This window comes from Lemur catta, chromosome 23 (assembly GCF_020740605.2).
Source record: "Lemur catta isolate mLemCat1 chromosome 23, mLemCat1.pri, whole genome shotgun sequence".
NCBI lineage: Eukaryota > Metazoa > Chordata > Mammalia > Primates > Lemuridae > Lemur > Lemur catta.
The window spans coordinates 21,190,196-21,208,288 of NC_059150.1; the positions used below are offsets into that span (position 1 = coordinate 21,190,196).

The window sequence follows — 18,093 nt, forward strand, 5'->3', positions numbered from 1 at the left end:
AGAGAGAATTTAATGAATGTTTCTTTGTCAGCTCTATTATCTTATATTTTGATATAGCCAGAATATATTTCCCTAAAGAAATTTGCAATCTCCATATTAATAATTTATTGTCTTTGTTGGGTCTTTTGCTCAAAGTAGAAAAGCTTACCTTTCTAGTTAAAATATAAATGGTGTGTCATTTTAAGTAAAAAAAGAACTCTGCAGACTGGACATGGTGGCGCGGTGGCTCACACCTGTAATCCTAGTACTCTGGGAGGCCAAGGTGGGAGGATCACTTGAGGTCAGGAGTTTGAGGTTGCTGTGATCTAGGCCCACACCACTGCACTCTAGCCCCAGTGACAGAGCAAGACTCTGTCTCAATTAAAAAAAAAAGCAAACAAACAACTCTGCAGTTTTATCAATTTATTTTCTTTATATTGTTCTTTTGAATGAACTCTTCAAAAGAAATAGTGGAATCATTGCTTTCAACTTGGTCTTGGTTTCGTAGTAACTAAAGGGTTTCTGTTTTCTTACCCCTAGAGAATCTGCCAGTGTGAACTGGGATATTGCAAAGGTCACTTTGTCTGATGAAGGCTCCTATGAGTGCGTCGCTGTCAGCAGTGCAGGGACTGGACGGGCACAGACATTTTTTGACGTATCAGGTAATCATCACTAATTCTTTCACAGTTGCCTCAGTATTAATGTGGCTATGAAAATGGGATGTTTGCTAACTGGTTTATATGTATACATTTATCTTTATGATTATTTTATCATCCTCTCTCTCTCTCCACTGAATTGTGAATTCATATTCTGGCTTCACCCCGTATCAGCTATGTGACCTTCCTTGGGCCAATTATTTAAGGACTTAGTGCCTTGGGTTCCCTAACTGTAAAATGAGGATAATAACAACAACAGTCTCTATCTCATGGAGAAGCTGTGAGGATTCAGTGATATGTGTAATATACATAAAGCCCTTAAAACTTTCCCTTTCCCTCTCTCATATCGCAGAATCCCACATGAAGCGATTCTGACATCTAAATTGAAGACAATAATGAAAATGATCACATTTTAGGAACAGAAGGCCTCAGTGGCTGCAATATTGGTACTACAAAGGGCATAAGTAATGCCCATTATTTTGCATTCAGATAGTATGTTTCCTGTGAATAGATGGCAGGCAAGGTATATATTATTTTATAAACTAAAATACATTAAAGTGAAAAAATAATTTTTCCTCTAATCTCAATTCTTAGGGAACAAGAGCACTACCATGTATAATCAATGATCACGATTAAACCATTTACTCAGCATTTATATACAATTTATTGGAAACATTGTTTTGATTGAATTATTTTCTCCCTGTCTTGTGGACTAGTGTTGCTAGGTGTTTAACAGTAACCTATTGTACCTAAATATCACTGCTGCTGAGTTTATAACAATGTCTGCATTTTGCTTTTAGTATTGGTGTGTATTTTCTTGAGGGAATTTAAGGTAAAAGAAGCTTTATAATTATAGGACTGTTTAGAAACCTAAGATTTGTTGTTTGTTACTAGTAAGTTCAAGTTGAATTTTAAGGCAGAGAGAGGCATGTAAGTCAGACAGGCATATTCTTCTTGCAGTAAAACTATTTGCATTCTGTTATTGTTAGAAAAATAAAGTTTGTCTCCTAAAACAATTTAGCAAGTTGACATACATCACAAACTATTCATTTTTCATGTCCAGTAATTACGAAAAGCATTGGAATTGTGTCAACATTCCTCAGCTTCTGGGAAAACAAACACTTGAGCACTTAAGTATTTTTTCCCAGCAATATTAATTAAGAGAAGGACAATAGAGAAAGAGGTTTGAGTGAGTTGATTCAGACTTCTTGCATAAATAACTGGGAAGTGCCAGTAGGAACTTGTGAACTATTATGAATTTGGCCCTATGGTTTCCCGGACTTCTGTATGTGTGTTCTACACATGCCCTTTTAGTATCAATCCATGCCAGCCAAGCAAGGGAATAACTAGGAAATTCACTGTGCCCAAGCCAGTCTTCAGGAATTGTTTCCTACTTAGTGAAATATGAAATAAGGGAGCAGAAGCATTGATGTTATGGCAATGGCTAGAACAACAGAAGTCACAAGCAAATGCACATTTGGACTTGAAAGTAGACATTTCTTCCTGGGCTAGCTGTTGCGTAGTGCACCAGACTTTAACCTTCACCCACTGCTGGATTTACCTTAGCCTAGGCATGGCCACCCTACTGTAAGTGCTTATCAGCCTGCTGGAATCAGGTACAGATTCACGGGATCATTAGATCTTATATTTTGTAAAGGAGTGTTAGGAAACAAGGCATTATGGGATAGTCATATTCTTGTGTCATTATAGACATTGTTTTATTTTATAAAGTCAAAGAACACCCAAGAGCAGCAGTTAAAGAAAAGCTAAAATTCTACCAACATCATATCTCAAGTTTTTTTAGCACTTTCTTCTAGTTGACATGTTTAAGGAGTTTTGGTTCATTTGAATTGTTGGTTATTGTTTTAAACGCCAAATGGGTGTAGAAAGCATTGTGCTTTTCTTTTATTGAACATACGTACATAGAAAGTAATGACTACAACTGCAGAAGCATGAAAAACTTGTTCTTTCCAAATGATATTTGGTAGTTTACTATTGCAAAGTTATGTTAGTTTTCTGAACTGAATTTCTTTATTAACACGATGTCCTTCACCAAATATGTGGGCACGCACACACACGCACACACACTGAGTACTATAATTCTGGGTTTAAGTAAAATTATAGATAGAGAAAACTTGTCAAGGGCATGCCAGTGACAGGAAATCTTAAATCATAATGACAGGATATTCTTTTAGAACAGGATAAGATTTGGAAATAATCTTACACCACCTCCTCCTTTTATAGCTAAAGAAACACGAGCCCAGAACAAGCAAGTGACCATTTATGATCAGATGGGTAGGCAGTGAGAAGTAGATTCCTGGCCTCACGAGTCTCAGTCTGGTGGTCTTTACTTAATGTCCCAGCTTAATATCCCCTATGCTTCCTCATCATCTTTCCTCCCTTAGTACTGAAGTTCCTTCTCTGGTCCCCTAATCCTAGCCTCAGTCATGCTTTCTTTCACTTAGGAATAGCTGCCTCTTACACTCCCAGGACCAGGTTGCTTCTGTTAATGTGTAATCTTGGCCGTCTTCACAAACTGTTATAATTCTCCCTCATTACTCCCCTATCCACACTAAATTTATTCACATATGTATAATTATTTAAGTGTGTATTATATTTATTATCTTGAGGTATTTATGCAGTGGTGGTATTATAATTACATGGTCTTATATATTATAATTATATAGTATATTTCGAATCTCATCCATCCATGTGTGTTATTAAAAAAATTGGTATTTTACTTATTTGCATTTATATTTGAAGAGGAAATAGACTCTGAGGCAGACTTTGGATGCAAGACAGTTACTGGGGAGTTCTCCAGGGGAAAGCACCTGGAAGGGAGTGAGGGGAATGGAAGGAGATGAACTGTGCCACACTTTGCAACAAGAGCCCCAGCTGATCCTACGGGGAGCTCTGGAGCTGAGACAGCCCTGAACTGAGGCAGGAGAGCTGGGTCTTTGTGCCCTTATTAAGTGGTAGTTGGATGTGGGCTGCACAGGGGCCTAAACTTCATTCAGCATATTAGCTTAGGATTTTAAAGCTGCAAAGAGTCCTTAAAGTAACTTAATTTAATCATCTCATTTTTCAGATCAGGAAACACAACTGTCAGTAAATTGGCTTATCTAAAGTCACACGGCTAGGTAGGGGTAGAATAAGGCCGCCTGTGATTGTCAGATTCAGCAAACAAAAACAAAGGTTGCCCAATGAAATTTGAATTTTATACAACTGTGTACCAAATATTGCATGAGACATACTAAAATATTATTTGATGTTTATTTGAAATTCAAATTTATATTTTATCTGTCAACCCCAGCCAGACCCCAGTCAAAGCTTTCTAACTTTGTCATGTACTCTTTGCACTGGATTCACCAGTTATTTTCATAAGAAATTTTAAAAACATAACAGGAAAAAAATATGTTGTTTTAATAACTTAAGATAGCATATTCTACTTAGAAAAAGTTTAGAAAACAAGGATAAATAACAGAAAATATGGAAAATGTACACATTTCTATCACTGAGAGATAACCACTATGGTTTTGGCATATTTGCTTCCAGTCTTCATTCTAGGCTTACGATATTCATCAAGTTTGATCTTGAATATCTGATACTCTTTCACATTTAAACTAAAACAGACATTTGGATTTCCAACTAACATAGATCACCACAGTTTTATTGCTGTATTATTTATAATGGCTTGCTACAGGAGATCATTTTAAAGCATTTGGGCAGAGTGAGCTGGAAAGAGGGAATTTAGATGCATTCTCAAAACTAACTAGAGCGATGTAGGATTCTCTATAGAAATGTTGGTCAAATATTTAATTAGTAATTGGTTTTTGACCACATTTGAAATGTGCATGCTTTACTCAATGCCTTTTGTGTACATGGCTCTATGTGTACAATTTTATTAAAGGTCTATCCCTGCTGTTTCACTTGACCTTCTTAGCTCAAACTGTTCCCTGTCCCTGCTAGGAGAACATTTGTCTTATTCTACTATTGTCCTGTGTATTCTTTTTAACCCCCCCTTAAAGCTGATACTTACATTCCCATGTCAACTATTCTTTGTATGCTATTTTCTTTAAAACGCTAAATATATATTTTTTTCATTTAAAAATCCCCATACATGCTACTTTCATCAAAACTGGAATAAAAAATTTGTCTCATTCCGCAATCTTAAATGAGTTGCCATACCTCTTCAACTCTCATGTCTATAATTTGTATATTTGGACTTGAGTATACTTTGGTATGTAAATGTGTTCTACTTTCTTAAGCATCTTTTAAATGGATGATCATTTTGGAGGGCTCATAGACACATGTATTAGTCAATATGTTCTGTTGCACTGCATCTTTCCTACTAGATATTCAATGCATACTCGTCCAAGTTTTTTATTTCGATAGATTTAGGGGGTACAAGTTGAATTTCACTGTATATCTATATTGTATAGTGGTGAGGTCTGGGCTTTTAAGTGTGTCCTTCACCTGAACAGTGTACATTGTACCCAGTAAGTACTTTTTCATCCTTCGCCCCCTCCCACCCATCTGCCTTTTGAGTCTCCAGTGTCCTTTATACCACTCTGTGTGTCTTTGCATAGCCATAGCATATTCAGTTTTGAAACCGCATCTGTAAGTGAGCAAAATGGCTTTTAGGTCTCTTGATTCAAATCTTTCGATTTCACACAGAGCCGCCTCCAGTCATCCAAGTGCCTAATAATGTTACAGTCACTCCTGGAGAGAGAGCAGTTTTGACATGTCTTGTCATCAGCACTGTGGATTACAATCTAACCTGGCAGAGGAATGACAGAGATGTCACACTGACAGAGCCAGCAAGAATTAGGACCTTGGCTGACCTCTCGTTGGAGCTAAGGAGTGTGAAATTCAGCGATGCTGGAGAGTATCATTGTGTGGTTTCCAATGAAGGTGGATCCTCAGCTGCTTTAGTTTTCCTCACGGTGCAAGGTACTGTGCTGATGGCAATTTCTGAATGATGGTATCTTTCTGTCTTCCTTCTTTGATCTCTGTCCTCCCGAGTTGGCTATCTGAGAATGAGAGTATCCACTCAAACAATTACAGTTTTGAATGATAGATTGCTTAGGGATCCTCAGTGTTCTTAAGCTGTTTAAACTGGAAACTAAAACATCACCAGCAAGTAGGTGACTTTGATACAATCGCAACTGTTGCTACTAGTTGAAGATGTCTATTTTAAGGGAATATAAAAATTGTCTTTGGATGATTTAATAGTTGTAAATTCTCTAATCTATCGTGTATTTTTTTAAAAAAAATTCTAAGTAATAATTGGTTCAAAAAATTCCTTCACAATTTAAGTACGGTATGATTGCACATATAGCTAACTTACTTTTTATTTTTTAATTAAATTTAATAATTTATTATTATAAAGGTTTCAGATGCTTCCCATCTTGGTGAAATTTTAATGAAACTTAAGCAGAGTTGTTTTTACCTTTTTTGTGTTACATACACACACACACAAAAGAGTGCTTATTGAAAATAAACCAATGGTAAGCCAATCTTGAATTATGTCTACATAGACTAAATGTTCAGATAGCTCAAAACAAGTATATTAGCAATGTGGTTTAATGGATACCAAATGTATATATTATTCGGGATCAAATGAAGATCAGAAACTGCTCCAAAGTTTCTCTTTCAATAGAATCATATTTGGCTTCTAAATGTCCATAGACAGGCTGGGAATCTTAATATAATGAGCAGATTACTGTTGGCAGTTTTTCACTGTTAAGCTGAAAGGTTAGTTGCTGCCTCAGCAGACTGTTTCATTTCAAATCCTTGATGTGGGAGACTGAGTGCATCTGAACTGGGTCTGGCTGTTTGGTTATGTTATTAGAAACAACTTTATACATGCCTGAAATAACACTCTCAGATCACTTTTGAGCAAGGTTATCTAAGCGAATGATCGCTGAGTTTCAATACTAACTCTTAGAATGTGATTAATGACAGAAAAGTGAAACTATTGTGAGAATTAACAAAATGGTTGACATCTGATTATAGTTTTCTCACTGGGACTTGAGATACACTCTGCAATCTGAATGTGTGTCTTTTGGTAGCTGATCTGGTGAAACCTCTAGGGAAACATTGCTTTTGTAAATGGCTCACTACATTTCCACATGGTAAACTGCCTAGATAATTTGAGTCAACCCAAATAGCAACTTAGGTTACTAGAACTCTGGAACCATTTTACCAAACTGATTGTTTCAGGTAAAATAAACGCTAATGGACTTCTGAAATTTGATCTTGGTTCTTTATTTGAAGTCCCTTAGAATGAATTGTAAAATAAAATCAGAGCCTTCCTTGTTTAACCAAGTTAACTTTTTAGTCCATTGATATTAGAACAGTGATTCTCAGACTTCATGGATAAAGAATTATCCAAGGAACTTTTTTTAAAAAAGCAGATTTCTAACCCCACATCTAGAGATTCTGTTTCTATAGATCTGGTATGCATTTTAACAGATTTCTCAAGTGGTTCCATGGACATTTTCTAAAATCAGCATTTGAATCTAGAGTGATCTAGAAATGTATTAATATATGTTTAAGGGAAGCCCTTGGCCCACTTCTGGCTGGTAAAATAAAGCAATTGTTGCCCGGTGATTTAAGTAAGTGCTGAAGTGAGGTGTTGTCTAACATACAAAATATAAATACAGAAAAACATATGACATTAAATAATTACTGAATATTCTGTACGATCACTAGTGCAAATCTGACTAGAGGCATTATTTTGTGGCCTGTCTGGTTGGCTTTGAGTTTGAAGGGCCAATTTTTGTGAATAAAGATATTCTAAAAGTCTAATAAAGCCATACTCTAGAATTCATGACTCTCATAATATAAAAAAAGAGAAATCATAGCTAATTGTAGCTATCTGAATGTATTATTTTATGATTGAATGCATTATTGAAAACTATGGATATTTGATGAAGCAAACTGCTATACTTAGAGGTATGGTTTATGATAATATGAGATGCTTATAAACTGTTGGCATTAAATCTTCAATTACAAATTACTACATTTCTATGCAGTTAAGTGTTTTAAAAAATAAGAATAAAATAGTTCTAGAAAACTTAAAAGATAAAATAATTACTTGTATTGAATACATACTGTAGTAATAGTTTCTTTTTGCTTACAAGAGAATCAATAATCAATAGCTTAATTCATAGCCTCATTTATGTTGCTATGACACCACAGGTGCATTTGGGAACCATTTCTATCTGGAATACTCTTAAGAGTTAAAAATCCAGATTCTACATATTTTTTGTAGTAGTTTTATAAAATATAAATTCTTGCTAACTAGCAAGAATTTTCCAGTTTAAAATAGCATATGTATGTCTAGTATTGCAACGTCTCCTCACCTAACAATCTATAAAGACTTCAAAAAGGCAAAACTGTAGAATACTAAAACCCAATGGTGTTTAACAACCACAAAAATTCTGGGAGGAATTTTATATATAAAATTTTAATTTTTTATAAGATTTTTTTATATATATAAAACTTCTCCCAGAGTTTTGTTTATATATACTATATCATATTATATAATAGATTATAATTATGTATAATATAATAGATGATATGATATATAAAAAATGTATAAAGATTTTTATTTACCTAAATATGTATATAGAATATTTATTCATATTTTAGGATCAATAGAATGAAAATCTTAACAGTGATACTTTTTATCTCTGTTCATGTGAAAGGAGGCAGGAAGTATCTTTGTCCCTCTGTTTCACAGTTTACTCCAAAAAGAAAATGTTATTCTTTGAGGAATCCAGGATGCTGCTTCCTCATGACCATTAATAGCTCTAGCTATCTAGTTAGGAAAATAGCAGGTAACTTGGTCCCAGGTAGAAAATTGTAACCTGAGATATATATTTCTCACCAATAAAAATATTTGGAAGCAAGAGAAACATTGATAGGAGTGTCAAGAATTTTAGAAACAGATGGTAGCAGAGGGGAGCATCACATCTCAGGTGCAAAAGCTCCATAGATGAGAATTGGGCGAGGAGCCATGTACATCAGACTCTTACTCAGCTGCAGAGCTAAAAAGGGGGTTCAACTAGAAGAGATGGAGAGCCGAGAATGAAGCCAGGTTCATCCAAACACTTTGTTGAAAGGCACTAAGTTTGGATAGATGTCACCTGTTTTGAGGATGAATAAACAGAAAACTATCCAAGTAAATAAAAAAGGAAAAAAAATAAACTATACACTGTGAGAAAAAAATACTGAGGAACGAACAAGAGGCACAGGGAAGACTTAGAAGAAATAAATAGATACTTGGAAAGTAGTTTATTTTAGAGACTGGGGAAAAAAATATTTGGTATCACTAATGTCTTTCAAAAAGACTTAGCCTCTTTTAAATTGGAATTTATATTTATAAGATGTCTTCATCTGATTTGTGCTGCTATAACAGAATACCTGAGACTGAGTAACTTATATGAGCAGAAATTTATTGACTCATAATTCTGGAGGCTGGGAAGTCCAAGATTAAGACTCTGGTATGTGACTAGGGCCTTCTTGCTGCATCATCATGTGGTGGAAGTCAGAAAGGCAAAGAGAGCAAGAGAAAAAATCCACTCCTGTGATCCCTTTTATAATGGCATTAATGTAGTCATGAGGGTGGAGCATCTCCCATTAACCCCACCTCCCAACACTGTCACATTGAGGATTAAGTTTCCAATGCATAAATTCTGGGGGACACATTCAAGCACAGAATAAGGCAAGAACTGGCTAAGATGAAAGGACAATAATAAGTGTGATGGAATAAATAAGAAAGGATTTGATTTTTAAAATGCAATATTGTAGTGTAAATCTGTAGGAGAGTCACTAAAGAGCAGAACTGATGCTACACGAAAATAAAATCAGGGATATGGTGCATAAAGAAGTGCATTAAAAAGTCTTTCAGAATCCTGAGGAAAAGAACTAAAAGTTAAATAATATGACTTTTTAAAAAGTAGAAATTAAAAACAGAGAATGGAACTTCAGCACAAAATTTCTAGGTTTTTAGGAAACGAGACAACTGAAACTAAAGAAATAGTTAAAGATATAATGGAAGAAAACTGTCTTAGGGAGGGAAAAAATTGTCTTGAGTAAGCAGCTCCAGCAAGGTAAACGAAGGGAGAACTTCACATAGACACATCATGGCTCAAATTTGAAATTACTAGTATGAATCCCCCCCACCAAGTATATAGACTAAACTGATGATTGTAAACAGAGAGATAAAATCAGACTGGTGTCAGACTTTTCAGATATGCTAAAAGCTAGAAGATAACTGCAGTGGATATTTGTCATGTTTTGGCTTTTAGGGTCTGAACATTTTCCCCAATTTGGAAAGGAATTATTTATTATCTTGGTGGGAAGCAGAAAACAAGTGAGATCAGATAATTTCCTTTCCTTATCCCCAGCAGGTCTCATGACCTAGAGCCAGCCACTCATATACTCCCAGTGGGACTTTGACTCTTGCCAAGACCACAGACACTTAAAAGACTTAAAAGACTACGATTTTGGCAGCATCATGGAATTTAGAGTCCAGAAGCATCAGAAACAAATGTTCCAGTGGCCTTTCCCCATCATTTTAACAGACTGATGTTGGCCGTGTTCTCAGCTGCCTAAACTCTCTTGGTTTCTACCTGATATCCAGTCTCATTTAGATTCTGTACTTCAAAAAATATGCTTCCAGGGAATTCTTTTTCTGCTTAAATTATCCAGCCCTGGTTTCTGTTGTTTGCAATTGAGAACCGCCACCTGGCACAATAATGGCAAAGATACATGTAATTTTGAAAGAAAAGATTGGAATCCAAGAATTTAAGATCCAGTTAAATTGTGTTTCCCATGAAAAGCCATTGAAAGGATGTTCTCGAATGTTCAAGGGTTCAGAAAGAATACCGAACACATAGCTTTCTTAAAATTATTGATTTAAAATTCAAATTAACTGCCTGAAATAAATTTAAAAAAAAAGAAAAAGGAAAGAAATGAAAATTGGAGAGGCTGTAGTATAAAGGAGTGGTGAATTTTCCTCACTGGCCATTATTTTTTAAAATTTTTATTTATTTATTTTTATTTCAGCATATTACGGGGGTACAAATGTTTAGGTTACATGTATTGCCTTTGCCCCACCTGAGTCAGAGCTTCAAGTGTCCATCCCCCAGATGGTGCACACTGCACCTCTTAGGTGTGAATATACCCATCCCCTCCTCCCCGCTCCCACCTGCCCAACACCCGATGAATGTTCCTACTATATGTATATATAAGTGTTGATCAGTTAATACCAATTTGATGGTGAGTACATGTGGTGCTTGTGTTTTGGGAGGCAAAGCTGACCTCAGAAATTAGGGCTATTAGAATCAGCCACACTAATGAGCATGTGAGAATGCCAATGAGTTGATATGCTTATTTCATTATAAGAATTCCTCACCATAAGGATAAAGGTAATAATTAGACTCAGGAAATTCCTCAGGAAAGGGATTCCCTCAAGCAATGTTTACCACAAGACTCAGAAGTCCAGCAATCCAAACAAACAAATAGAAGCAATTTTTTTACTTATGCTTTTTTGTACTTGAAAAAAATTACTTAATAGGAATGGATTATTTGAAAACTTTGGATAGATAGGATTTAATTGTTTTCAAGTGCTCACCTTAATTTTATTGGAGGATTGAATTATGTATAGATCGTGTATTTTCTTTGTTTTCTAAACGTGGTGAATGTGCTTTCTTAAGTTTATATTTAAAATAATTAAGAAAATGAAAGATAGTTTAAAAATAAGAAATAACTAAGAATATACACTAACAAATAATGCCTCTGAAAAAGAAAAGCAACAGGACTTAAGATAAAAACAGTTTTTAGGTCAAACCTTAATTTATCAGAAGAAATATCTCTTATCTGATTTATGTAAATGAAAGCACAGAGTATGAAGTAATGATTTAGTGATTTATCTCCTTAAATATAAAAAAACGTAGTTCTAAAAAGTTTGTCTTGGAGAAGATAATTTTTCCTAAGGTTTTTTTGTAGGCAACTCTAGTTCAGTTAGGTATCAATTTTATTGCTGCATGCTGGGTGGTAGAAGTTCTTTTCAGGTAGAGATAACTGAGAAATTGTGTCAGCTCATGCCATAAAATTATTGCCTTTTTAAATAATTAAAAAATTATTTAAATATGTTATGTTATCCATAAGAGAAACTACCACTTGATAGAAACATAAAATAAGATCATACACCATATGTCCATGGTGGCATCTCTTACTAACTTTAGCTTTCATGTATTACATACTCTGACTTTGGTTTTCTTTGTCATTTTGCAGTTCACTCATTTTAAAAAAAAACAAAATACCCCCATGGCAAAGTTTTCTCTGTAATCTGTGAACTGCTTCACTTTTGGAGTGGACCTCTCTTGTTTGTTCAGGATATCACTTTTAATTCTGGTTGCTAATGAGCTAGCCCCTCGGAGTTGCTGTTTTCATCTGTAGAGAAAAATAGACATTCTTATGCTTTGGCTGTTTTCTTCCACCTTTGTTCAAATATACCCCCTACCTTCAAAGAGTATTGTAGCACATGCCCGAATTACTTATGATGGGGGCAGAATTTACTTTAATTAGTAAAACCCCATCAGCATAAAAGTTTACTTTTGAGAAGATTCATTTAAAAAATGGTAAGTACATGGAATTTACCTGAAGACTCTTAGAGTTGAGACGATGACCTAGCTTGGTCTTCAGACAGGAATACTTGTAACTGTTCCACTTACTTGAGAGGTTTATTTCATATCTGTAAAATTTCAGAAGTTATTCTACATATTTAAAAAATCTCTCGGGTACTTAACAAGTATACACCATAGGGAGTTCTTTGTAAATTAAAAAGTGTCATAAAGCAATTAAATTTAAAGTATCAAGTTAGAACATTTGACAGTACAAAAATTCGTATCTGAAAGCTTAAGGATCTGGAATTTTGTAGGACTAAATCACAGAGTAAGTTGCTTTAAATTCTTTCCAAACCAAAGTGATGTCCACAAAAAGGAATAAATGCAGAATTTCAGTTGATAACTAAATTAGATTTTCTTGTAGGAAAAGTTTAATATTCACATAATTTATCTGCCAAATGTAGTCTACTGTCTCCATGGTTAGGAGCAAGTTTCTGTTATAAATCATTTCAATTCCATGCAATAAAATGTATAAGTGAATGTCATATGTTTCAATTTATTTTGCCTTTTCATCCAAGGCACTATGTGTTATAAAGATGTTAGAGCACTTTAATTATAGATGGAAAGAATATCTCTCTAAAACTTAGAAAAGAGAAATACTGAAGTGTCTTTAAATAGAACTTATAAGGAAAGGTTAAAGAATTAGACTTATTTAGATTGTAAAAGGAAAAGAAAAGGATGTGGATGGCTTAATAAATAATTCAAGTATATAAGAAAATTGTTATAAAGAAGCTGTACACCATGAACATTAATTTTCAGCAAGAACGGACCATGTGAAAATGAGTATTAAGCCAAGCCCGATGGCTTTAAGTGAGCTACAAGGAAGGATGAGCAGATGCTGGAAAGGTTAAATGCTAGAGAGTAGTAGCCGGGAAAATCATGCTTCTCCTTTCAACAATGCAGTGACTGCAGGGAAGAGAAAACAAATGAGCAATCAGCAAAGATATCAACCCACTAGATTATTCAAAGAAAGCTACTAACATTTAAAAAATGTTGGGAGGTTATAACATACTTTATGTTACCTAATTTTCACAAACTGTTATTATTTACTATGTTCTGTTTCTATTTACAACACTTGTAACATCAGTTATGTAGGTTTTTTCCACACCAACAACCAAATCTCCAACTTTCTGGATACCAACTGAGTGTGCAATAACTGAGTTCGATTCTGACAGTATCTCAGGTAGCGTTAGACCACACAGGGTAAGGGCTCAGTCCCGCAAGACTGCACCCACCTCACAGGCTGCTTGCAAGTCCTGGGCTTCCTGTGCTCCTGACTACTGGCTATAAATCAATCAGGGGTCCCCAGGACCACTTCCTCAGGTTCAATAATTTGCTCGCATGGCTCCCAGAGCGCAAGAAGGCATTTTATTTACTATTATTGGTTTATTATAAAGGGTACTATAAGAGGGAGGAAAAATCGTTTTTTCCCTCTACTTACACACCACTTCTGACTCTGGATGTTTACCAGTTTGTTAATAAAGGATACAGATGAACAGCCAGGTGAGGAGATACATACAGTGAGGTCTGGAAGGGTCCTGAGTGCAGCAGCACCTGTCCCCATGGAATTGGGCACGTAAGTAGAGTGTTTCCCTGAGCTCTGTGAGCCACTCGAACAAATTGATTGAAGCTGAGGAGGGGGTCGTGGGGACTCCCGATTTATAGCTGGTTGGTCAGAAGTATAGGCGACAACTTAGGCTTGTGATTGGTATCTGAAGTGGAGGACAGTCTTGTGGGACTGAGCCCTTAACATGTGGGATCTGATGCTATCTCCAGGTAGTGTTAGAATTGAATTGAATAAATATTTATGTTTCTTATTATATCATAAGATCATATTATTTGATCTGTATTTTGCCCTAAGGAAGTGGAGACTCTGAAGAGTTAGTGAGTTGCCCAATTACAAAGCCAGCACGTGGCAGAGTCCGTATCTGAAGCAGGTCTTTCCATATCATTCTGCATTGTATACAGAAATGCCTATATATTGCTATTAATATGTCTAGAGAACAGGAAGGTAGAGGGGAGTGAAGAAAGAGAAAATAAATGAAGGATTCTTGAGTATGGACAGAAAAGTGAGAGTGCTGAAATTATTTTTAAAATAGTAAAGGTATTATACAAAGTGGCTGCAGGTTCCTATCTTGTGGATAGAGAAACTGGAATTCACAACATTGTGCCCAATGCTTATTTGGAGAAATGACTGCTTGATTTTAATTGTCTGCCTCTTACTCCTTCCTTCTGTGATGCCTTACAGAGTGGGCCAGGTAAATAGCCACAGTTTAGTGAATCCTTTGACTTCAATTATGGTAGAGTAGCTGCTAAGGAGTGTTCTAGAGGATGGAGTGCTGCAAATATGCTGCCCAAACAAGCACACAGAGAAAGTGTAAGGTGACTATGTTGTAAGCTCCATTAAGGCAGGTCCCAATTTTATTCAGTTTTATGTCTCCAATGCCTGACATAATACTTAGTACACAGTAGTGCATACAGTGCACGTCTGTGGGAAAGACTGAAAGAGAAGCAGAGCGTTTAAACACAGGAACTTTTACAAGTATGAAAGATATTAATGTCATAATATGTACTAAAAAATATTTGATTCAAATTTCCCCTAAACATTGATTAATGTTTCTTCAGTTATTTTATAAATTAATTGTCTAACTAAAAAATAAATTCTGTTTCTAAAGATTATATATTTGTAATATAGGAAACAACAAATAACTTGTTATTTTTATATGTGATGAAAAGCGTGTGATATTGAATTAGAGCTACCACTGCCAAGTAGGAATATTTATTCACTACATCTGAAGAAAGGTGATATATTAGGAGCTTTTGGTTAATGAGAGTGGAAAAATAGTAGATACTGATTATGGTGATGGGATCTCCATTTATGCTCTGCTGCAAGATACCTCAATTATACTATGTAGTAGGAGTAGTTTTTTCCATAATAACGAAGCAAATAATGACACACATGAAGTGCCTTGATGAAGAACTCTTGCTAAAAAGGGTTAGAGCTATTGTCTCATTTGTTTATACATTCATTCATTTGTTCACCAAACAATTAACTCTCAGACATCATGCTCCTTGCTGAGGATGTAAACGAGAGGAAAACAGTATCCTTCTCCTCTAAAAGCCCACCATATAGTAAAGGAAATAAAGCAAGTAATATTTACAACACATTGAGATAAGAACTACACCAGGGTGCTACTGGAGCCTTTAATTCTGTCTCAGAGTGATGAGAAAGACTGAAAAGGACTTCACAGAGGAGATGATGCCTGAGGTATCAGGTGAGTCAGCTTCTGCCAGGTAGAAGTCAGGAAAGCGTTTCCAGACAGAGAAAACTGCATGTGCAAAGCCATGAAAGAACGAGAACACAGAAATATGGACTTGCTGAGAGGGGAGGGCCCAACAGAATAGACAGACCCATCTCTACGCTGACATGATTTTCTTTTCCCTGTAGTCTTCTTGTACAATTGGGGAGGGGGGTCATTTAGGTTTGTGGTTTTGTGGGACTAGTTCAGCAAAAAGACAAAGTAACTGGGAAAAATAGCGGTCACCGTGATGCCCTGTGGATTTAGGCTGGATAAAGAAGGAAGGAAAGGTTGAAGACATGGTATGATAGACCGGAATAAAAGGAAGGTTCAAAGTTGTGGCCATGACGAGTTGGGGGAGGAAAGTGTGGGAGTGACAGGTGGAAGGATGGGAGGTTGTGAACCTCCGACTAGACTCCCAAGGCAAGTGTTCTTCCACCCAGATTGTGGTTGCTTCCCTGATAAGATAACTAAGCTAGCAAGTAAATTTGTCTAGCAACATAAGTTAATGGCCAGATTTTTAAGTCTTTCCTTCAGGAAGTGCTCTGTAGATCCACTTTCATATGATTTTTTATTCTATGACTCTTACATATTTATGTAAAAATTTCCCTTTCTTTAAGTACTTTTGATGGTCAAAAGATGTTGCCATAATTGAGTCTGGATTAGGAGATACACATATATATGTGTAGAACTTCAGTAGTTTCCTTCTGATATGCCATAAAGTAATAATGATAATTGTGATTTACTACTTTTTTCTAAGCCAAATGGGAATTTAAGTCTAAACATTGGTCTTTCTCTCTTATTTGGAAATTCTGTATTTGGGGAAATTGTTATAGAGTGGAGCAAATGAAGAAAAGGCTAGGTGACAATCAGTGCTAGTCATTATTTAGTTGAAGATTTTATAAATGGGAAAAAATAAAACTTCTTAAAATTCCATCCTTCTTATTAATCATATTTTTTGTCTTAACATGTTTTGGCTAATCACCCAAAGAAACTCCTGCGTTCATGTTTTTTTTTTTTTGTTAAAGAAAAAATATCATTAAATGAAAACAATTTTAACAAATAAATAGTTTTATACTAGGAACTACATAAAATGGATGTCAAGGCAGAAAACATTTGCTACATAAACATCTTTATAACTTATAGTGGGGAAAATATAAACTGCAGATTTTTACAAAAAGAAACCTTGATGCGTATTTACCATTAAGATTTTTTCATTAAAATGGAATCTAGCCTTGGTTTATCATAGCATAGTTATGAAACTATTGCCCTTCTCTTATTACCTGAATTTTATAACTACATCGGTGTCTGGGTGTGGAATTTTTTGCCAAATCCAGCATATAACTGCCAAGATGGTGTTTGCATAGCTCCTTGCCTGTGCCTTTTGTTGCCAATGCACCACCTACTGGTAAGTCCATGAATTAGCAACCTTCCCTCAGATTTAATAGACTTTTAGTTTAGGGATAATCCAATAGGACTTCCTGCAGTGATACAAATGTTCAATTTCTGCACTGTCCCACGTGGTAGCTACTAACTACACGTGACAATTGAGCACTTGAAATGTGGCTAGTACACCTAAGGAACTTGTTTTGAAATTTGGTTTAATTTTAGATAATTTAAATTTGAATTTAAAAAGACATGTTGCTACCATATTGGACAGTACGGCTCTAGTCTTCTGGAGAGAGAAGAAAAGCAGAAGAAATAGCAAGAGCAGAAGTTTTAGGAAACTTATTTCAGCTTGACAAACCATGACAAACCATGATCGTAATTCACTGGAATTGTTGTCATTCAGGAATAACTCTACCATTTTGGAGAGGTTGTAACCAGTTTTTCATATTCCCATTGATGAGATATCATTTGGAAATGTTACATTTGAGCCTGTATCTTTGGAATTTTAGTGGCCCTTGCCTCCATCCCAAGCATTTGATATCTGGGTTTTTTTTGTTGTTGTTGTTTGTTTTGGTTTGTTTGGTTGATTGGTTTGTTTTTAGTTTTCATCATTTTCTCTTTGGAAGGAATCCCTGGCCACTTACAAGAGACTCATTAGTTTGCATGTGAAAACTTTAAAATGTTAAAATATATTAAGTTGCCATTTATACTAGTTGAAAATTAAGGAAAAGTTAAGTGAACAAGTGCGTTTGTCCCTTATAGATAGTTCTTAGTTAGATTTCGTATTTCTCATTGTTGGAGTGTCATGTGGAAAAGTTAGCAACAGAACTAGCTGATTTACCTCCCTAATCAGAAATTGAAGTGATACATTTGAGAACAATGTCGATATGTTTTAAATAAACTGAATGACCTAAATTAGTAGGTACATAATGTGTTAGGATGCGATATAGCTACTAATTATAATTCTCAGCACACTCAATGATAGTCATTATGTAACTTTTTGAAGTTAGTTTTTTTTTTTTACAGGAAATATAGATATTTAGAAAAAGGCTCAGAGATCCTGCAAAA

At 35.3% G+C, this 18,093-nt stretch overlaps 1 protein-coding gene across 1 annotated transcript in view; it reads left to right on the top strand.

Annotated features, from left to right (window-relative positions):
- Positions 1 to 18,093, top strand: part of HMCN1 (hemicentin 1) — a 404,331-nt gene that overhangs the window by 167,761 nt on the left and 218,477 nt on the right. Inside the window, exons 10-11 of the mRNA XM_045536051.1 lie at positions 520 to 641; positions 5,313 to 5,588. Of these exons, the coding sequence (XP_045392007.1) occupies positions 520 to 641; positions 5,313 to 5,588 (398 nt within the window). The remainder of the gene's footprint in view (positions 1 to 519; positions 642 to 5,312; positions 5,589 to 18,093) is intronic.